General features: G+C 43.8%; 1 protein-coding gene across 2 annotated transcripts in view; it reads left to right on the plus strand.

The window, feature by feature from the left end:
- The window catches only part of LOC147302870 (protein NLRC3-like), a 267,565-nt gene that overhangs the window by 109,938 nt on the left and 134,380 nt on the right, over positions 1-23,247 (plus strand). Inside the window, exons 1-3 of one of the 2 annotated variants that reach the window (XM_086284398.1) lie at positions 17,347-17,620; positions 17,728-19,510; positions 20,627-20,878. The exons of the other annotated variant lie outside the window; for it this stretch is intronic. Of the exons in view, the coding sequence (XP_086140524.1) occupies positions 17,347-17,620; positions 17,728-19,510; positions 20,627-20,858 (2,289 nt within the window). The 3' untranslated portion in view covers positions 20,859-20,878. Of the gene's footprint in view, positions 1-17,346; positions 17,621-17,727; positions 19,511-20,626; positions 20,879-23,247 lie in introns of those variants that run through there. 2 annotated transcript variants of the gene reach the window in all.

The following is a 23,247-nucleotide window of genomic DNA, read 5'->3' on the forward strand; positions in this document are numbered from 1 at the left end:
TAGCAGTCTCACACACTCTTTAGGTTTTTCAACTTTTGTGTGTAATGGTTTAGTCTATTTTTAGTCCTGCTTTTGCTTTGAGCAGTCTGTTTTTATTTTGTCTCGCGAGTGTGTGTTTTTCAAACCAGATCCTCCTCAGTTTGATTTTGTTACCACAAACTTTGTGTGAAGTTCACAACAGAGGTAAAGAGATTTAAACACACCAGTTTAAGGACGCAGCGATTGGACCAGCTGCACAGGGCTGGTGAAGCAGAGAGTGTCGGGGGAGATGTGCAACAGAAGCAGAGGGAACATTTTACAAGATGATAAATGGCACATTTAGGTGATTAAGGATTTGTTGACAAGATTAAAAGACACGTCCGTCAGAGTTCAACAACATTACAGTTTAATTAAATAAAAAGTTTTTAAACTACACAAGGTTCATTTTCTCCTCTGATAGTAATCATATTAAACATGTCAAGAAAGAAAGAGTATAAAGAAAAATAGTAAATGTGTCTAATTAAACTCTTCCTGTGAACCTTATATCATCCTTTAATATGTTCGGTGTTACAAACTTGAAGAAGCACAGAAAAGATCATCAGACATTAATCTAATCAGTTTTCAGCCTTCATTCATATTGAAAAGTTGAAATCTTCCCTGCTAGACCCAAGTGCAGCGTTTAACACCGTTGGCCAGAACATTTTATTACAGCTATTATTAAATGGAGAGTCCTCTTCACACACTGAGGTTAATTATGAAGCTCCACAGGCTTCTGTGCAAAGACCAGTTCTGTTTACATTATACGTGCTTTAGAAGACATAGCATACATTTTCACTGCTATGCATATGATACCCGCTTTTATTGGTTAAACTGCCGGGATGTCTTAGACACATAATGAGCTTTAATTTTCTGCTTCTAAGTTCAGATAAAACTGAGGTTATTGTAACGGGGGGTAAAAATCTTAGAAACACTGGCTAACACGATCCTTACTCTGGATGGCATTGCCTTAAGCCGCCTGTTGCAGTCATTTGGCACATTATAAGTAAAATTGAAGCACACGATCCCAAAGCACAACATCAACATTTATTTATATACAAAAATGAAAATTCTTTTTACAGAAAAGAATTGTAACTTCACAATATTGCATTAAGATGAGCAGACAGATTTTAATCTCAGCATCGTGCACACAGATTTTTCAGGACACTGAAAGAGTTCCTGCCGTGGATTTAGATGTTAGTGTTGTGTGGATGATCCCATTCTGTCATCTTTGTGTTACTAACACTGATGCTTTTACACTTTAGGACCCTCGAGACCTCTGCTGCTCAGCCGTCCTGATCGCTGCCTCCACTTTAACCAGAGGCTGTAACCTCTGATCATTTCACCTGCACCGACAGTAAAACTCTTCTCCAGAACCAAACGTGCCATAAACCCATCACAGCTTCATCATCAGCTCAGTCTCAGCAACATGCAGACGACCGAGCAGCAGAAACTCTGCAGGGAACGTCTGAAGTCTGTTCTTCAGTTTTCCCAGCTCACTGTTTATTGAACATGAGACAGAAAAATAACTTCACCTTTAATGTGAAACTTTTATCGCCTGTGACATGTTTGCAGGAAGTTTACATGCTGTGATTTAGTGTCACAGCCATAAATATCACACAAGGTAAAAACTACAAGTCCCAGCATCCTCTGTGTTTAGGGAGGAGCAGTGAAAGTGAAAGTGTTGATCCTCCGTTCAGAACAGCAGGAGGAGGAAGGTGGAGCTGAGGCAGGTGAGTGTTAACATGAATATGTTTCTTCTTATGACATAAAATAATTCCACGCTGTTCGTGTCTGTGGGTGAAACGTGAGGCCGGTCGGCTCCTCTGAGCGCTGGTTTCCTGTAAGTAGAGAGGAAGTGAGTTTAGCTGAGAGAGCAGGAGGAGAGTGAGAGCTGTGCTGAGGCAGGTGAGTGTTAACACCGCTCTGACATTACTGTGTCTCTGTGGCGGGAACAACAGGCTCCGTCAGTGGAGGCAAAAATAATCAGACTTTGGTTTTTCAAAGGAAACTACTTTATGTTGGGAGAAGCCGCGCGCTCATTGGATAACGTCTTGTCAATCTCAAGTTATTAGCCAATGAGCGTGCCGGTTCACAGTAAGACCCGCCCTTATCACGACGTGTTTTTAAAACTAAAATGGCGACAGAAAGTCGGTGAGTGTAGTTCACTTTATGAAAGTGCGACGTTTGAGCCACTTCCTGTTCTCAGTCCCGGCGTCCTGATCACCGAGGTTTCTGTTGCTCTGATATCTGATATCGATTATATCGGTAAACAGGCTGTAGGCAGAAACATCAGGTCTGATCTGAAAATCCCTTCAGAAACAAACTTTAAGAGTTTTATGTCCGTGTGAGGCCGCACGCTGATTGGATAACCACCTGTCAGTCTCAGGGTATTAGCCAATGAGCGCGCAGATTCACAGTAAGATCTTATCACGTCATTCTTTTAAACTAAAACATTAACAGTAAAACTGTAACGTGTCCTGTGATCTATAGACACTCTGTGATGAATAATCTGAAGTCATTTTGAGCCTGACAGTAGTTTCCTGTCACAGAGCAGAAGCTGCAGGCAGTTTTTGGCACCTTTATATTTAATTTATTCCAAAATAAATCAATAAAGGTAGAAAAGAACTCTCAGTGACATTAAAATCTATTTTTAAAGACAGATGTGACCAAGTGCAACAAATATAAGATGAGATGTTTACAGATATTTGAAGTATTGATCATATGTAGAACACAGAGCAGGGGCCCGTTCTTCGTACGTCGCTTACTACATCCAAGACCAAACCATCGCGCTAACCGTGAGCTCGCTAATCCGGTTCCCCGAACACACCTGTTGTTGACGATTAGTACAGCTGGACGCAGTAATGTGACATCACTGGGTGTCGTAAAAGGGGCTACGCATCGATAGTAGAAACATTGATCGGCAACCCGCTGATTGGTCGGCGAAAATGTCGAAGGGGCGCGCTCGGTATTTTCCGGCAGCAGAGCAAGAACTCTTGATTGAGGGATTTCAGGAGTTTCAGAGTTTAATTAAAACGCAAGGGAACACTGCAAAGGCTGCAAAAGCAAGGAGAGAGGGCTGGCAGGAAGTTGCTGACTAATCAAACTCGTAAGTAATTTAATAATAACAATAATAATGGAGTGGGTTTATATAGCGCTTTTCAAGGCACCCAAAGCGCATGACAATACCACTATTCAGTCACTTTATTATTTATTTATAGATTTATTATATTACACTATATTATCCAATATTATATTACATTATATTATATTGTTATATTATATCCCCTTTCACATTAGAGCCACAACAGGACCCACTAGAACATGGGAACAGGTAAAAGTGAAATATAAGAATATTCTACAGAATGGTAATATTTATCACTTATATTGCTTTTCGTCTCTTGGAAAGAGACCCTGGAATAATCTGTTTGTTTGTTTATAACAGCAACCAAGAAAAGAGCAGAGCAACAAAAGACAGGTGGTGGTCCTGCACCCCCTCGTCAACAAGTTGGTTAAGTAAATAATACCCTCACGGGAAAATCGATATCTCTCAATGAGCACACTGTCGCGCTGAGCTAAAGGATCCTGTCTATCCCGCAATATACGCTGAATTCTGAGGACTCTCCTTATCAATCTTGCACCTTCCGCAATGGGTGGCTCGCGTATACGGACAGGACATGGCTGCGACAGACTTCCCAAATCCACCTTCGCTTTTATAGCCGTGGTCTCCCATCTTGATTACACGAAGTAATTTACAATTACTACTCTGAAATATGAATTACATCTGTAATAATCACATACATGTAATAGAATGTTAATAGTACATTTCCCTTTTTTAGGAAATGACCTGTATGTATCTGTGTGGAATCAATAAAAGGATCAAGTGCTGCATTATCTTTAGTTACATTGATGTTATTTATTTATGGTGAAACAGTGGTGGAATATCGCTGTTGCTTTCGTATAAATGAAGCGGACATACCTGTGTGGCCGCGATCTAATCCTGTTTACATAAAGTAAACCTGCTCCCGAGCAGGTTTACGCTTACGGCTCTGTTGCTATGACAGCAAGTCCCGGATGAGCTTCGGGGAACCGAACGATCCAAGATCACGCGAAATCGTCAACAATCTAATCCAGCTAACTTACTTAGCGAGGTACGAAGAACGGGCCCCAGGTCCAATAACAGAGTCATCCTGCTCACAAACAGCAGTTTGGTTTCATGAGCTCACTTCCTGCAGTGATCCTCAGCTTCTCTCCAAAGGAGCCGTAACATGTGGGCTCCTCACCATGATGATGATCCCAAACACACTGAGTTCCTTCATCCACCTGATCATGTACTTATTAAATAATGTGATGGTTTTGGTGTTTTTTAAAGACTTTGAGCCTCTAAAATAACTGGTTTGGACTTTAGGGCCAAAGCTCCAACATTAGAAAGCCGTCAGTGTGATGCTTCCAGGACAACAGCACCTCTGAGTGTGTGTGTTTACCTCTCAGACTAACTCCACCCTGACATCAAGAAGATGGAGGAAGAGGACGGAGCAGCATCTGCAGCATCCAGCTGTGTGTCTGTGAGGAGTGACGGGGTTACACAAACACCTCCACCTTACAGTCATGGACCTGCAGCAATAATGTAAGAACACTACTTGTGTTGTTTTTGTATGTATACCGAGCTTCTTATTAACTGCACGCACACACCAATCTCTGCTCCGATTCCACTTTATTTCGTCTACTTCTCCATTCCTCTGGAGCTTCTTGCTCGCGAGTGAATTACACACATTGCAGCAACACAGTGCCATCTAGTGGCTGATACACACATGAGTCAACATGTTACATCTCCCTTCTTAAAAACAAACACAACACAACTCAGGCTTGTAAAACTCCTAAGGCAACTGAAATTACAGGAATAACATCCTGACCAACATCCATTACTAACGTAGCAGTCGTCTCAATACTGGCTACATCATTAACATAATAAACAGATGCATATAATGACATCATTGGAACAACAAACATGTAAACAGCTTTTGTTTTGTTTTTGTTTTTTTGTTTTTTGTTTTTTTTTTTAGGGCAGCGATCCGCCTGCACCCTTTACAATATTACAGGTCCAAGACCTGTCTTGGTTTGGTAACACGCCCATATCGAGTCGTGTATCCAGGTGTTGTAATGTCTTTATCAGGGGGCTCCACAGGCGGGGGCTGAGATACCACAGGGCTGTCATCGCTGATGCCTGTTGGTTGAATGAACTCCTCACCTCCTACGCTGTTCCTGCTTCTGCGGAGGTGTCGGCGGTTACGCCGGTAAACTTGTCCTGTATCTGTGGTTATGTTGTAGCTTCTGGACGTGTCGGCACAACTTGTGACCACAGCTGGCTTCCAGGAACCGTCTTGTTGCCAGAACCGGACCGGTGTGCCAGGACATAGTTGAGGCAGAGGTCGGGCGGCTCTGTTGAAATAAGTCTGCTGGCGCTGCTGGCAGACCTCTCTCCTCTCACGCACTGTTTGCTGGCAAACTACTTGGGGTTCCAGCTGTTTTGGTGTTGCAGGGAGGATGGAGCGAAGTCTCCGGCTCATGAGTAGTTGCGCAGGCGACTTTAAGTTGTCCACGGGGGTGTTCCGGTATTCTAATAGGCTCAAGTAGGGATCCTTATGTTCCGCTTTGGCCTTGTCCAGAAGTTTCTTTGCTGTCTGGACTGTTTTCTCGGCTAGACCATTGCTCTGTGGGTAATGGGGACTAGTAGTGGTGTGGGTGAAACTCCATGACTTTGCGAACTGTTGAAACTTACTGGAAGCATAGCACAGACCGTTATCACTAATCACAGACTCTGGAATACCATGCCTAGCCATGGCTGACTTTAGTTTGTGGATCACTGCTTCTGCAGTGCAGCTGCGCAGTCTTTCCAACTCGAAGAATCTACTGTAGTAATCTACCATGATGATGTAGTCTTCCGAGTTCCAAGTGAACAGATCGGTGGCTATGACCTGCCACGGTCGTTCTGGTATTGCATGTGACAACAGGGGTTCCTTGGGGTTAGCAGCTTGTCTCTCCTGGCATGTGCTGCAGGCTCCGACTGCTTCCTCAATCTGCTTTCCCATGCCTGGCCAAAACAGAAGGTCTCTGGCTCTGTTTTTGCTCTTTTCTATACCCATATGGCTGGAATGAATCCGCTCTATCATGTCCTTTCTGAGCCTTTTTGGGATGATCATTTTCTCTCCTTTAAACATGATCCCGTCTATCAGTGAGATCTCATCCCTGTGGTTCCAAAACTCCTGAATGTCAGGCGGACATTGAGACCGTTTATCAGGCCATCCACTCAATGTGGTCCGTCTCAGGCTGTTGAGCTGAGGATCTTGGGCTGTTTCGTTTCTTATCTCTGAGAGTCTCTGATCACTGACAGGCATGTTGCTGAGGACTGAGTGGATCTGCGCATCCATCCCGTCACATAGTGATTTGTCGTGAAACTCTATGGATTTCCGGGAGAGCGTGTCGGCTACCGGGATGTCTTTCCCTGGCTTGTGGATGATGCTGATGTCGTACTTTTGCAGCTGTATTATCATCCTCTGTAGCCGTGGTGGTGCTGATGCTAGTGTTTTTTTGAGTATGGACTCAAGTGGCTTGTGGTCCGACTCAATGGTCACATGTCGACCGTACATGTACTCGTGGAACCGCTTGCAACCAAAGAGAACAGCATACAGCTCTTTTTCTATTTGGGCATAGTTCTGCTCAGTGCTGTTAAGTGACTTATGCGTAGGCAACTGGCTTGCCGTCCTGCAGCATCACAGCACCGAGGCCACTTTTGGATGCATCGACCTGGAGTCGTAGCGCTTTCTTGGGGTCGAAGAAGGAGAGAACTGGGCCTGGTTCTTTAGTGATCAGCTCCTTCATTCGTTGAAAGGCTCTGTCATGGTTCTTGTCCCATACAAACTCACTGTCCTGCTTTAACAGCTGGCGGAGCGGAGCATTTATCTCTGACAGGTGTGGGGCAAATCTTGCTAGATAATTAACCATCCCCAGCACTGTTTCCAATTCCGCCCTGTTCTGTGGGGGCGCCATGTCTTGGACTGCTTTTACTTTTTGTGGATCTGGTTTCAGCCCTTCGTGTGACAATGTGTGACCGAAGTAACTGACCTCTTTGACGCAGATGGTGCACTTGTCAGGGTTCAGTTTTACACCTCTCTCTCTGCTGCGCTGCAGCATGGCCCTCAGGTTGTCGTCATGCTCCTGTTTGGTTTCTCCGAAGACCAGTACGTCGTCCACAATGGCTTCCACGCCCCTCAGGCCCTCGTAGGTCTCGTCCACGCGTCGCTGGAACTCATCCTGAGCTGAGATTATGCCGAATGGCAACCTGAGGAAGCGGTACCTGCCAAACACAGTATTAAATGTGGTTAACAGAGATGATTCGTGGCTTAGCTTAATGGCCCAGTAGCCTGATCTGGCGTCCAAAACACTGAAATACTTGGCCCCAGCAAGTTTTGTGGTGACATCCTCCAAGGTGGGTAGAGGGTAATGGGGTCTTTGTATAGCCTTGTTGAGGGGTCTGGGGTCCAGACATACTCTGAGTCTGCCTGTCTTGGGTTTTTCCACGACAACAAGTGCATTCACCCAGTCCGTAGGATCTGTGACCTTGCATATGATTTGGTTCCTTTCCATGTTGTCGAGCTCGTCTTTGAGTCGGGCTCGCAGAGCAATGGGAATCCGACGAGGTGGGCTGACTGTGGGTGCAACGTCTGGATTTACATGGAAACTGCATTCACCAGGAAATTCTCCTATCCCTTTGAATACGTCTGCATATTCGTCTAGTATTGCCTGTGAACTGTTGGTTGTCTTGCCTCTTTCCTCCGTCACTGCCATCACAATCCTTACCAGGTTAAGGTCACGGCAAGCTTTCATTGCTAATACAGGTGGGGCGCTTGTGTTAACAACATGGAATTCCAACGTGCAGGTCTTGTCTTTGTGTTTGCATTTTAACTGGCATTTTCCTTCCACGCTGAGTGAGTGTCCCCCATAATCTGTGAGCTTGTGTGTGACAGGTTTCAGTGTCACGTGTGGGAAGAGTGTCTGGAACATGTTAGCTGGAATTGTGTTTGCTTGCGCCCCAGTGTCAACTTTAAACCTCACTGTCTGTGGGGGGGAACCAAGCTGCATGTCTGCATATGCTTGCTCATCATTTCTTCCTTCATTTTCTATGGTGATGCTATCAATGTAGAAACAGTCTTGGTCCTCATCTGTGTCCATAGTTGACATTTCTATGTTCTCTCTCACAGTGTGTACTGATTTGAGGTGGGCTTTTGTCTGCGAAGGGAGTCTTGACCTGCATGCTCTCGCAAAATGGTTCATTTTCTTGCATTTTGCACATTGCTTCCCTTTTGCTGGGCAGGTGTCTTTATTACTGTGTTGTCCGGCACAATAGCTGCACGTTTTTAGTGTTGCATTAGAGTGTTCTTTTGGACTCACGCTTCTTGTTTGATATTCTTGTCTGTGCGATTTCCTGCCGATGGCGTGCACAGTTTCTTGGCCCCTGGAGTGACCCATAGTTTTTAGCTGCTGCTTTGCTAGCTCGTGTGATCGTGCTATATCTATAGCTTTCTCTAGCGTGAGCTCTGCGCCTTGGCTGAGTAGCTTTTCTCGGACGTGTGGCGAGTTAGTGGCAAATACAATGCGATCCCTGACCATTTCATCTGTATTTGGGTACCCACAGTCTTTAGCAAGTAGTTTCAGTTCCGTAATAAACTGTTCAAATGTCTCATTTTCACCCTGCATCTTTTCATGAAACTTATATCGGGCGTAGATTGGGTTAGCTTTCGGTATGATGTAATCAGTGTACTTATCGTAGTACGTCTGAAGCTTTCGGGAGTCGTCTGCGGTGAGCGTCCACGTGTTGTAGACATCCCGTCCTTTCTCACCGACCCATAGAAGAAGGTAGCTGCATTTGTCTGCCTCCTCCTTCCCCCGAAGAGGACCAGCGAACATTAGCTCGGCGTGCTGCTTGAAACGCCGCCATGCCTCGGGCAGGTTGCTGGAGTCCCAATCCATACGCGGTGTGGGAACGCCGTAAGCCTCCATGTCTGCGCTGTCCGACGGCGAGGGATTGCGTAGAATCCGCTACTCTGACACCATGTGTTGTTTTTGTATGTATACCGAGCTTCTTATTAACTGCACGCACACACCAATCTCTGCTCCGATTCCACTTTATTTCGTCTACTTCTCCATTCCTCTGGAGCTTCTTGCTCGCGAGTGAATTACACACATTGCAGCAACACAGTGCCATCTAGTGGCTGATACACACATGAGTCAACATGTTACACTACTAACTTTATTAGTCATTTCAACATAACCATGACAGAATCATTGATCTGTGATTGGTTCAAACTGTTTGATCTGAGTTTGATTTTTATTGACTTGTTTTCTTGCTAAGATCTGAACTCTGTAAGTTTAAGTGAAGTCAGTGCAGCAGAATCAGAGAGAAGAGCTGAGAACAAACTGAGTTCATTCAGAGACAGAAAAACTGGCTGATGATTGGCTGACCTGTCAGCGTTATGAGGCAGACACAATATCACAGAGGGATCAGCTGATCATATGGCTGTCAGAGAGAACTGATCAGTTATTGATGTTTGTGTTTGCAGAGGTCAGAGGTCACAGTCTCCAGTATCCAGCTGTGTGTCTGTGAGGAGTGACTGGTCCAGAGAAAAACCTCCAGACTTCAGTGATGAACCTGCAGCAACAATGTTCTTCAATCATGGAGCTCAGCAGACCATGTAAGAGATCTGCTGACTCAGAGTTCAAAGGTTGTTTCTATAAATGTTCTGCCAGTGACATCATAACTTAACCTAACACTGGTCTGTGTATGAAGTATCATTTAGTGGCAGTTGTTAAAGTTGTATAATGATGATGCTAGTTTGGGGTGTATTTTCCTGCTGATGCAAATGCATCTACTTTGCCCTTTGTCTGGTGCTTTGGACAAAGACGTCCAATGAAACTCAGAACGACACAGTTTGCACCACCAGCAGGCAGAGGAAGTGGCTGACATCCAGAAATCCTACCAGTGGCTGAACAAAGCTGGACTGAAAGACAGCACAGAGGCACTAATCATGGCAGCACAGGAACAAGCTCCGAGCACAAGACCCATAGAGCCCGGGGTCTACATGGCTCTTTTTGGGGGGGTTGTGTTGTATTAATAGTGACTTTGTTTCTTTGGACCTGACCAAAATCTTTTGTTTTTCAGTTCAGTTGCAACATTGACTAACACTAATGCAGGGGTCGGCAACCTGCGGCTCTTTAGTCCTTACAGTGCGGCTCCTCGTGGTTTGGGAAAATAAATTAGAAGTATTTAGCTGAAGTGTATTTTATTTATGTTCTTTTTTAACTTGTAGTTCTAAGTTGGAAGATTTTTGTGATATTGAAATATAAAAAGAAAATTATATTTTATTATTTTTTCATCGCTCAAATAAGCGTCACACTCGCGGAAGCCGGTGTACCCGCCGAAACGCCGTGCATTTATCGAGACTTTCAGCCCCAGGTAGGCCAATTATGGATCTTCGGATCCACATTATGTCAGCAGCTGTTCTCCACCGTGAACTAAGTTAAAAACAAACACCGCTCACGCCTCACAGACGACAGCTTACAGTCCTGTAAAGATGAAAGTGACTTCGTACAGCCCCGACCTGCAGACGCTGTGCGCAGAGGTTCAGGAGCAGAAGTCCCGTTGTAAACATATCACGGCAGACCCGACGATGTTTGCATGAACACGCTTTTCAGCTTCTCTTTATTGACCACTTTTCACACACGGTTGCTGTACGCACACAGCTGGCTGTAGCTTTGCAGCTCACAGCCCGACACACACCAACACAACAGCACAGACGTTAAGGCGGCGAGGCGTGATTGCGGGTGCCGCTCAGGTGCGTCCGCCTCCCCTGCAGCGGCGCTGCAGACCACGCCCCGCCACACACATTAACCAGGTAAAATACATATTTAGGCAGAATTTTGCAAATATCTATTTTTCATCTTTCAGCAGCATAGAGCTTTTTTTCAAATTATCTTTTAAAAGTCAGGTCAAGGCTCCAAAAGCCCAAAGGAGATATAAGGGTGGCGGCTCACAGCAGCTTTTGTTTGCTACATCATTTTAGTTCAGCTGGGTGTCTTTCCTTTGGTTATATTTCTTTAAGAGTTCAAATGTGTTCATTACATAAATAACATGTAATTTTCTCTGTAGCACTTCATGGATTTCATAAGCAACGCACCTAACGGTGTGTTCACACCGAACGTGATGGACGCGAACAAAACGCCCCAAACGTCCCTAATTTGACGCGTGCACATTCGCGCCTCAACGCGTGTCCACGAAAAATGCATAGCGCGTCAAAATATGATATTTTGAGGCGCGTGAACCGGAGATGTGGGAGGAAGTTGTGCCAGACCGGTATCCTTGTCAGCTGTCGAGCTAGCGTTTGAAGAGAGAGTCTCCCTTCTCTATTTACTGTGGAGAGCAGAGCAGCGACGTTAAGGACGTCCTCGCCGTACCTGGGTCCATCAGGTCCTCCAGAGGCGTGAGCAGTTTGGTGAGTTTCACCACTTGCTCCAGGAGCTGCTCCAGGAGCTGCGCCTGGATGACGGCCGCTTTCAGCGATATCTTTCCCTCGCCCAGTTTGAGGACCTGCTGTCCCGCGTTGTTCCCAGCATCGCCCGCCTAGACACCAACTACAGGTGCTCAATCCCACCTGCAGAGCGCCTGTCCATCTGCCTGAGGTTAGTAAAAGTGTTTAATACGGTAGTCCTTTATTGATACCTGTGCTAATATATGCTAAACCATCCATTTATACACTGCTAACATGGATGTGCTATGCTATCAATGAATGCCGTCTGTGTTTACTGAAAGCAAACTGTGGTATGGAGACGACTATTTATAATATTTCTAGTGATACTCGAAATGTCTCATCAAGTCCCGATTTAATTCAATTTATGCTGTTATCAGTGTTAGCAATGATAGCATGGCTGTGGTGTCATGTATGCTCTCGGTGTTTGCTGATTTCAAACTGGTATTAGGACCACTGTGGGTTAATCTTTGTAGTGATACTCACTCCTTTTTATTTAGACCTGGTTTAATTCTGGTATAGATGAATATTTGTATATAATCCCTGCAGTTGTCAGACTCTATAACAGGGGTCACCAGCCTTTCTTTAAACTGAGAGTTAGATAAAACTGAACAGTTTGATTCATCTTTAGTTATATGGTTCTATCTAGCATATTCTATCTTGATATGCTGTCTTATCACAGGTTAATTTGTCAAAAATATTAACAATGATTTAAGCAAGGAAAGGGCTACATGTCAACACACAACTCTTTATTTCTATTAATGTCTTACTTCATTCCTACCTGATTGACATGTTTAGGAATTATGAGTGATTGGCTCACTGTAGTGGTAAAAGTTGCTACCAATCAAATTATGATATGTTAAAGTTAAAACAAAACACAACTGTTTTAGATATGATCTAATATACATTTTGTAATTATCCTTATAATTACAATATGTTTTATGTAAGATTTAAGTTTTGTGATTTAAATCTGACATCACAAAAGTATTTTGGAATTTGAATAATGTATTTTGTAACTGCAGTACACATAATACTATTATTGAACAATTCTGTCCAGGTTCCTTGTCACCGGGGACTCCTTCAGGACCATCGCGTTCAGTTTCAGAGTCGGTGTGTCCACGGTGAGCCAGATCACCCCCCAGGTAGCGACGGCCATCTGGGACTGTCTAGTGGACGACTTCATGGCTGTGCCTTCACCTGGAGACTGGCGCTCCATCACAGAGGGATTCCAGGAGCGCTGGAACTTTCCTCTGTTCTGTGCAGCTCTGGATGGGAAGCACGTCCAGACAAAGGCACCCCATATATCATATAGGAGACACACACATTGATATACACTAAATATTCATTTCATTTCTTTTTTGTGGTGCCCAAATTTATGCACCTGCTTGATTTTGTTTAAACAATTATTGCACACTTTCTGTAAATCCAGTAAACTTCTTTTCACTTCTCAAATATCACTGTGTGTGTCTCCTGTATGATATTTAACTGACATTTTTTATTGTAACAACCAACGATTTATACAGGAAAATGATGTCTATTAACAAGGTTGCCCAAACTTCTGCATCCCACTGTATCAGTATATTTTGTCATTAGTATAATATGAAATAAATTCTACATGTGTCAAGTCGTGTGCCAACATTTGCTGTGTAGTAGAACTGAGACATTAGTCATTATAAACATTTATTTGAAATAATATTAACATTCTCAAACAGAAAAACATTAAACATAAATATATAAAATATAAGAATTTACAGAGAGACAGGAATAAAAAGGACCAGCTGCTCTCCAGAGCAGGAACAAGGCTGAGGAGGAAATGCTCCATTGGAGACTGGTGTGGCCTCTTCAGGGACTCCAGGATGGCCAGCTCCACCGCCGATGGACCGTCCTGGGACCCGTCCCTCATCTGCCTCGGAGCTGTCCTCCCCTGTGGGCCTGTAAAATAGCACAAAACACAGAAATGAGAAGGCTGCTACTAGATTTTAATTTCAACATTGAAAAAAAAAAAAAAACAGGATATAATCAGATTGGTTGTAGATATTTAGTAAAGGTGATCACAAGGGAATCCCACCGACTAAAAAGCTATCAGTGCTTGCTGTACATACCTGTGGGTGCAGCAATATAATAATCAGAGAAAGTATATACAGTGGTCCCTCATTTATTGCAGCAGGGGTTCTCAGAATAACTAGCCCCTGGTCACGCACTTTATACACTGTTTTCCCCACACACATGAACATTGGTCACAGTTCTCACAATTGATTCTCAAAGTGCAAACCTTTGTAGATTGCAAAACGTAAAAGTATTATTATGCCGCGGTTTGTCTTCATCTGCCCGCCACTTTCGTGCGCCTTTTTCCCTCGCGGTGCAGGTGTTTATTTCCGAATGAGGGTCACAGTTATGGGCATTTTTGTGCTGTTTTTTCTATTGGACGTGATGGTTATCAAAACTAAACATGATAAATTTGGCAAGCGCAGGAGACACGACACGGAGGAGATTTGTCAATCAGGCTGCAGAATGCAATGCTGTACAGTGCAAAAAAAAGAAAAGAAAAAGAAAATCAGCGAAAAAGTGAAGCAGTGACGGATGAACAGCGGGACCACTGTGTGCTGTTTATTAATAAACAATAAAATATATTCCTAAATGACAACATGCATAAAAGCAGAACGGTATTTGTACATCAGTGGGAAAATAGTGGTGGCTTGCTAGCTTTTGTGCGGCTTCCCCGGGTCAGCGAAAACTTTCAAAAGAGAAATGAATGAACTTACCAGGTTGCCCGATCTCTTCACATATCTTCCTCCAAGCTCAGTCCTTTATATTCCTGTCTCGGTACAGAAAGCAGCTGGTGTCGTACAGCTCTGGGTTGTTTGCTACGGCATTGATTAGCCCTCCATTGAAGTATGAAAGGCTTTGGCTGGATCTGCCCCTTTGACCTAGGTCACGGCTACGTCACCAGGCTCCTGATTGGTTGTCGCGGCGCGATTTGACGCTGGAGTTCAGATTTTTCCAACTCGAGCGTTAAACGCGTAACGCGCATATGCACAAAATGCAACACAAAAACTCACGCGCGTGGTTTTTTTCGCGAGTCAAACGCTCCAAACGCGCTAGACTGACACGCGTTTCAGGCGTTTTGGCGTTTTCACGACGCAAATCTGCTTCCGAATTTTCGCGGGAGCCGCAATCGCGCCTTTCCATTGACTTTACATGTAAACCTGACGCTCTGGCCGCCTCTATCGCGTTCGGTGTGAACACACCGTTAGTTGTTCACACAAAGCATAAAGGTAAAAAACGATATATACAATGTTATCTTCATTCTAGACGTCAAAAAGTATTTGTGGCTCCCAGTGTTTTCTTTTGCGTGGAAACTGGCTCCAAATGGCTCTTTGGGTCCTGAAGGTTGCTGACCCCTGACCTAATGGTATATTTTTTTTAGCTGGATCGTTCTATAAAAACATGAATCAAATCTGAGAAAAGTTTCCACCTGACCTGTTGAATGTTATTGACGCCAGAAGTTTGCCTTCATACTGTGTTTCTTGCATGCCTTTTGTGGTGTACTAATTGATGTGAAATGAATGCAATGTGGTTGTGTTTGCAGAGGTCAGAGGTCACAGTCTCCAGCATCCAGCTGTGTGTCTGTGAGGAGTGACTGGTCCAGAAACAAACCTCCAAACTTCAGTCATGAACCTGCAGCAACAATGTTCTTCAATCATGGAGCTCAGCTGACCATGTAAGAGAGCTGCTGACTCAGAGTTCAAAGGTTGTTTCTATAAATGTGTTCTACCAGTGACATCATAAATGATTCCTAATGGTGGTCCGGGTACGATAATGCTAGTATCAATCGTAGTAGTAATGTAATCCAAGGTAATGATTTCTTCTCTGTTGCTGTGAACGTCTCTGCAGCCGTCTGTACTCTAATCTGAGACAACTATTACTGACAGAAACCATCACATCATCCAGTTTGTGTGTTTGCAGCTGCTTAAAAGATTTTAAACAGATTAATCTGTAATTCATGTGATGTGTTTGTGTTTGCAGAGGTCAGAGGTCACAGTCTCCAGCATCCAGCTGTGTGTCTGTGAGGAGTGACTGGTCCAAAGGAATACTTCCTCCAGACTTCAGTCATGAACCTGCAGCAACAATGTTCTTCAATCATGGAGCTCAGCTGACCATGTAAGAGAGCTGCTGACTCATTTACGGGTGTTTGAAATTCTGTGACCACTTTGTAATTTTAGTTTATATTTTTAAAGTGTTTTTATTTGTAGTTGCCTGTATTTTTATTACACTGTGTGTAACGTGGTGGTTTGTGCTGTTTGGGATTGTTTTGGTGTATTTGTGTCAGAACATCAGATAAATGATTTCATCACATTTTAAAAGAAAGTATCAGGATAATAATCTGAACTGAGTCATCAGAAATAGAAAGATGGTCTCAACAGGCCACTGAGCTGATCTCCAAAGAAATGCAGAAGATTGAAGAGTCCGAGGCTGTTTATTTGTCACAGGCATCGTCATACACGTACAACACAGTGAAATGTGCTGAGCTGCTCCTGTGACTGGACAAAACATTAGAAACAATCATTAAATGAAATAATGAAACATTGTGCAGATGTAATGTTAAAGTGCTTTGTGCCACATTAGCACAGCATGTACTGACAGAGCAGTGCAAGCAGAACAAAGCAAATGAGCAAAGTGATGTAAAGAGAGTAACTGAACAGAGTGAGCAGAGTAATATCAGCAGTAATGAAGCAGCAGGATCAGTGTAGCAGCGTGTGACGTCATAATGAATCAGGTATGATCTGAAATATGACAGTGAGACAAGAACATGATGTAAGGTCCTGTTTAAACCCTGATGGTGATGCTATGAGGGGAGCATGTTCTGATTTAGGACTTGGATGGTCTGAGGATAGAAGCTCCTCTCTGTTTGTGTCCTGATGGTGCAGAAGCTTCTGCCTGATTGTAGAAGGAGCTGAAGCCAGCATCATCCCAGAGGTGAAGCTCCTCTGTGTGCAGACCTGAGGTCAGATTCCTCCAGGCTGATGTTCAGGATCTACAGAAACGTGTGGTTGTAGTCATTGCTGCACTGTGTGCTGACAGCAGATACTCAGAACAAAGCGCTGCACACGTGTTCTTTACAAACATCTGTACATATAAAATATGGATCATGGCAGTGAATGAACACGTTTCTGTCATTTGTTTCATTGGCTTCTTTTTTCTGCCTGTGTTCATGTGATTAATGTCTAACACATAAACAGGTTTGTAATCAAACATCACATCATCAGGGAGGCATCATGAAACAAAGTTACTGCTGGAGGCTGAACTCAATTTGGTGGCAATGTTCAAAAATATCACTCAGATCATTTCAAAGCTTTTAGTTCTTCTTCGTCACTTCTGTAAAATAATAGAAAGGAAATCAGAACCCAGAAGTTCACTTCCTGATGACTGAACTCTTTCAAAATAAAGCTGAAAGCTCTGAATGTGACACCGCTGCTCCACCACAGTTTTTAGAGGAGGTCAAAGGTCAGTTCAGAGTGATGGATCCCAAACTTCCAGTACATCCAGTGAAGGACATAATCAGCTCTGTGATGAAGGCTTTTACTGTGGAGTTTGTAGGCTGATCACTCTGTGTTTAATAAGACAGGCAGGAACAGCAAAGGAAACTTGGATTCTGAACTCAAACACAAGTTTCTCCACTTTGACTTTTCTCTGTGACCATCAGAGCTTCTGCACAGTGTCATCAAATCTGGATGTTTGTCACTGACAGTCAATGATTTTAGTGATAAAGAAATGTGTTCACAGAGGGAGGAAGAGGAAGAGGAGTGGTGTCTGTGAGGAGGAGCAGCTGTCCTGCTGTGCTTTGTGTCAGGACGTCCTGAAGGATCCAGTCTCTACCAGCTGTGGACACTGGTTCTGCAGACAGTGCATCTCCTCATACTGGGACCAGTCTGCTTCATCAGGAGACTGGTCCTGTCCCCAGTGTGGAGAAAGATCCAGAAGCAGAGCTGGACTGCAGACAGCCAGTCAGAGCAGCTGTGTACAAAGTAAGACTGAACATCTGTCTGCTGATGGACTCATTTCTGAAAACTGGACTTCTTGTTGTTGTTCAGACATTGAAGAGTTTTCTTTCTGTTTTTCTTTCTTTCAGCAGATGTTGGTCTGCAGGAGGTTTTAGATGAACATAAGATCAGTCTGAGGAGGAGATGTGAACGTGTGACTGAAGGAAGTGATGAAAGAGGAAGTAGAACCCTCCTCAACAGGATCTACACTGAGCTCTACATCACAGAGGGACAGAGTGAAGAGGTTCATAGCCAACATGAGGTGAGGCAGCTGGAGACAGCTTCCAAGATGGACGCCCTCCATGACACTCCAATCAGGTGCCAGGACATCTTTAAAGCCTTACCTGACCAACAGAGACCCATCAGAGTGGTTCTGACCAACGGCGTGGCTGGTGTTGGAAAAACCTTCTCAGTGCAGAAGTTCACTCTGGACTGGGCAGAGGGCTTGGAGAACCAACATGTCAGTGTGGTGGTTCTGCTTTCATTCAGGGAGCTGAACCTGATCAGAGAGAAGCAGTACAGTCTTCTGGAGCTGCTCCATGTTTTCCATCCAACATTACAGAAGGTCACAGCAGAGAAGCTGGCTGTCTCTCAGCTTTTGTTCATCTTTGACGGCCTGGATGAAAGCAGACTTTCATTGGATTTCACCAACAGGAAGCTGCTGTCTGATGTCACACAGAAGTCATCAGTCAGCCAGCTGCTGACAAACCTCATCCAGGGGAATCTGCTTCCCTCGGCTCTCGTCTGGATAACTTCCCGACCTGCAGCAGCCAATCAGATCCCTCCTACATGTGTTGACAGGCTAACAGAAGTACGAGGCTTCACTGACGCCCAGAAGGAGGAGTACTTCAGGAGGAGATTCAGTGATGAAGAGCTGTCCAGCAGAATCATCTCCCACATGAAGACATCCAGGAGCCTCCACATCATGTGTAGAATCCCAGTCTTCTGCTGGATCACTGCTACAGTTCTGGAGCACATGTTGACTACAGAGCAGAGAGGAGAGCTGCCCAAGACCCTGACTGACATGTACTCACACTTCCTGCTGGTTCAGACAAAGAGGAAGAAGAACAAGTACCACGAGGGACATGAGACGAGTCCACAGGAGCTGACGGAGGCTGACAGGGAAGTTCTTCTGAAGCTGGGGAGGCTGGCGTTTGAACATCTGGAGAAAGGAAACATCATGTTCTACCAAGAAGACCTGGAGCAGTGTGGTCTGGATGTGACAGAGGCCTCGGTGTACTCAGGAGTTTGTACAGAGATCTTCAAAAGAGAGTGTGTGATCTTCCAGAAACCAGTCTACTGCTTTGTTCATCTGAGCATCCAGGAGTTTCTGGCTGCAGTCTACATGTTCCACTGTTTCACCAACAGGAAGTCAGAGGTGCTGAAGAACTTCTTGGGAAAAAAATACAAAGAGTCATCTCTGGATGATTTTTTGATGGAAACACTAACAAAATCCTTCAGGAGTAAAAATGGTCGTCTGGACCTGTTTGTTCGCTTCCTTCATGGCCTCTGTCTGGAGTCCAACCAGAGACTCTTAGGAGGTCTGCTGGGTCAGACAGAGAACAGTCCAGAAACCATCCAGAGAGTCATCAAGAATCTAAAAGAAAGGAAGACAAAATCCTCTCCTGACAGAAGCATTAACATCTTCCACTGTCTGATGGAGATGAACGACATCTTATTATCTCAGGAGATCCAAGAGTTCCTGAAGTCAGAGAACAAATCAAAGGAACTCTCTGAGATCCACTGCTCAGCTCTGGCCTTCATGCTGCAGATGTCAGAGGAGGTTCTGGATGAGTTTGACCTGCAGAAGTACAAAACATCAGCAGAGGGACGACGTCGACTGATTGCAGCTGTGAGGAACTTCAGAAAGGCTCGGTGAGTCCAGATGTGATCATTAATATTATCAATTAGTGATAGTTTAGTTACTCAGTCACACAGTAATAAATTCTGCTTTATTTTGTGTTCACAGTGAAGAGTTGTTTTCATGCTTTTAAAAATGTTTTGTTTTTTATCAGAACACTACATTTGTATTATTCTGGCAGAGACCTTGGTAGGAGAGTGCACCTTCACATGTATGTGGGTGTGTAACTGTGAGTTTTTCACCACGTCGTCGGTTTTTAGTCTTACGCTGAGTTTGCAGTCTGACATGTTTTATCTGTGTGCTGTTTCCGCTTGGTCGTGTTAACACGGTGCAGCAGACAGTAATGAGACTGTTGCTCATGTCTGTGCTGCTGTTGGTCTGTTAGCATTGCTCCTTAGGAGAGAAGACTGAAGTGAGACTTTACAAAGAACGTGTTTGTAGTAAAGTGAAACTGTGTGAAACAGTGAAGATGGTCCAAAGCAGCCTCTGTTTGTGCTTCTGATCACTGCTCTTTCTGTCTGATGTTATTGTCTTTATCTGGGCTCTGATTGCACTTTCTTAATTTTTCCAACTAATTATTGAACGTGTGAACAATCACATTATCTGTGACATCATCACCATCAGCATATGTGCTTCAGTTCTTTAGTTTTTCTTTCCTCTGTACTAAAGAGCTGAGATGGACAGCAGTGTGCCAGCATACATCCAAAATTAGAGTCAAAGGTCACTGCAGGTCATTATTTTTATACTGTCACCACTCGTGACTCCGCCCCTTTACAACAAAAGTCCCACAAACAGCGTGTGAGGTCACGAACACACCACAGCATCACCAAGTCACAAGGACGAGGCTCTGACAGGGACGACTCACAGCAGGAAGAGGTCAGTCTGTGCCCGTTGGCAGAGTGTTGGGCGTGATCACGTCGTATCTGCATTATTTGGTACGATCATCATAGAAATGATCAGAAATCCTCACCAGACGAGAAGCTGAGCTTTGATTACTTGATGCCAGCATCATCATCATCATCCCTGGTGGTTGGTGACGTGTAGCAGCAGTGAGTGGGCCAGAGTGATTTGTGTGTTTGTTTTTCTTAAAGTGGATTGTTGAGTCATTCTGGCTCGTTTTGGTTTCACAGCCATCCTCCTCACCTGGATGCTGACTTGCCACTTAGTGAGAGCTCTGTGGAGATCTTCAGGTTCGCCAGTATAGTCGAGAGTCACTTTTATTCTTTTGGGACCCGACGCTGGAGATGTGGAGCTCACAGGGGCCTTACTTGCCGAGTTCTTCAGCGTGATTTCTCCACGGTGAACAGGTTTACCGTGGAGCACAAGAAAGCTGACCTTATTGCTTCGATGGAAACGGAGTAAGGCCGAGTTTTAGGACCACGGTAAGAAAAATATTCCCGATCATTTTAAGATAAAGTCGAGGTTAAAGTCAAAATTGTATTTGGAGAAAAAAGTTGAAATGTGGAGATTTGATGTTTCAAGACAAACTGCCAGGTTTGCTGTCCCCTCTACAAAACGCTTTGTTTAGATGAGTTAGTGAAACAAAGTGATCCACCGTCTTATGATAATAACTTTATTTCTAAAGCGCTTTCAAACAAAGTGCTGAACCAATATTTCATCATCCAGTTTTGCAGCATCCATCCTCTTTATTGTATGAAGGTGGAACCATCGATAACCTCGCATCCGTCCATTACAAGACATTTGATTTTGTACAAATCTTCCAGATTTGTGTTTTTCAGCTTTCTGCACCATCCTTTCAGCATCTTTATACTTTTCACCACACTGTGTTTATATAACACATGGATGTGTAACAGGAATCATTTCCCTTCTTTAGCTAACACCACTGCTGAAGTTTCACTGACTCAGAGAGTACAGCAGCTGTGGCACTTTGTCCTGAAACAGCAAATCTCCACATTTCTTCTTTATTCTCAAAGTCATTTTCACCTTTAATGTTGAAATTAAGGACATTATTTTTTCCTTAATGTGGCATGGGCCTTCTGTATAACAGAGACCCAGCAGTAACTAGTGAAGCCCAGTGTGAGGGTCTCTGTCTTTAAAATAATGAGAGCTGGTGATAAAGTGGTGGTGAGGGAATCACGGCTGAGACTGAACTTCGATCCGCCTCCCTGCATCCTTTTTACTTACCAAGAGAGTTTCCACAGATCCTTGTTACTGATGTGTACGTTCAACTGAGGGCGAATGTGGAAGTCGCCACTCAGACCACAGTAACGTCACACCAGACGCTCCCAGTTTATTTTGTCATTTTAATCAATGTACAGTTGGGAGGTCGCTCGCTGACGTTTGTTATGGCTCCATCAAGGAACCTAATAAATCTTTCTGTAGAGCTCTCTGTGGCATGTTTGACTGAAATGTGTTTTATTTGGTTCCCATCATGAAATCTGTCTTAAAGAGAACTAAACCTCAGTGCTGGTTCTGGTGTGGTCAGCGAGTCCATCCAGACCCTTCAAGACTGTTTTTCTTGGACTGATTAGGACTTATTTCAAAATGCTTGTGTGACTTGGATAAATTTACAGACTGTGCACATGTGCACTGGCTCCAGACGTGGGGTTGTCCTGCATAGTCAGTGGTGTCAGTAAATCATTAAGTAAAATAATATGTAACTAGATTCCTTTGAAAGAGCAACCATGGATGACAAAGCTGGGCGGAGTCTGCTCTAAGACACCAAATGAGCAAATGTTTGCTGACCTGTATCAGTGATCACCTTTTTGTTGGCCTGGTCCCCCAGTCCTCCCACTCCCCCCGGTCCTCGGTGGATGCTGTCACTTCCTCTGACACTGGCTCACCATTTATGTTGTGTCAAAAATCAAACGTGAAGATCTAATTTACTCTAAACTCTCTGACTGTTATTAATATAGTCATAAAATATGCAACAACCACTGGAGATGGAGATGAAGCTTCAACTTGCATAAAATAGTTTATTAAAATCAGTTTGAATAAACCCAAGGCTCAGAGCAAAAGAGACAAAAGCGCCCCCAAGTGGTCAGACTGTAGACGAACAGAATAAACCCTATCAAAGACAAACACGCTGGAAGCATCTTTTCTAACACTCCAGTATTTATTAGCATTTATTATAAATTTATTGTGACTTTGAAGACGTTCAGTGTTTCCTTTGGTATAACGGAGGTCTGACTACAGTCCAGTAAACACACTGATTAGGATTATAGATTAAACTGCAGTAATACTTTCACAGTGTGCAGTGATGCACAGGTCGAGTGGTTTTACACTGAAATTCTCAACAACAGGAAACTATAAGAATTTGTTACTCTAATAATAAACATAGAATAAGAAAAACATTTTTCATTTAGAGTTGATGAATATAAATGAATTTGAACTTTACAAACCAATCAAAGACAAACTGATCCATGTGAGTTTATAACAATATTCAAAGGCTGCTGCTGGACACAGACAGGTAACATCATTTTGACTTGCTGTCACCTGGATCTGGAGTCATAAACACTGAAGCGCTGAACATTAATACAAGTGTGTTTCTGCCAACTAGTGATAAACCTGCAGACTAATGGCTCAGAAAGCTAAAACGAGCCAATCATTTCTGTGTTTAGTTCCCCTGAAATCAGATGTGATATCAGCAGCTCTGAGTTCATTCATCATTATTGTCCAGTGATGAGATTTCTGCTCCGTTTGGTGACAGTCAGCAGATTTTTCCTGAGTGTGGACGTGAACAGTCGTACCTGACAGCAGCAGGTAGCAAACAGAGATCGTCTTTCCAGCT

Source organism: Aulonocara sp. 'chitande type north' Nkhata Bay, linkage group LG23 (genome assembly GCF_057382095.1).
Source record: "Aulonocara sp. 'chitande type north' Nkhata Bay isolate Kocher_YH1m ecotype deep benthic linkage group LG23, A_spYH_male_GT1.1, whole genome shotgun sequence".
NCBI lineage: Eukaryota > Metazoa > Chordata > Actinopteri > Cichliformes > Cichlidae > Aulonocara > Aulonocara sp. 'chitande type north' Nkhata Bay.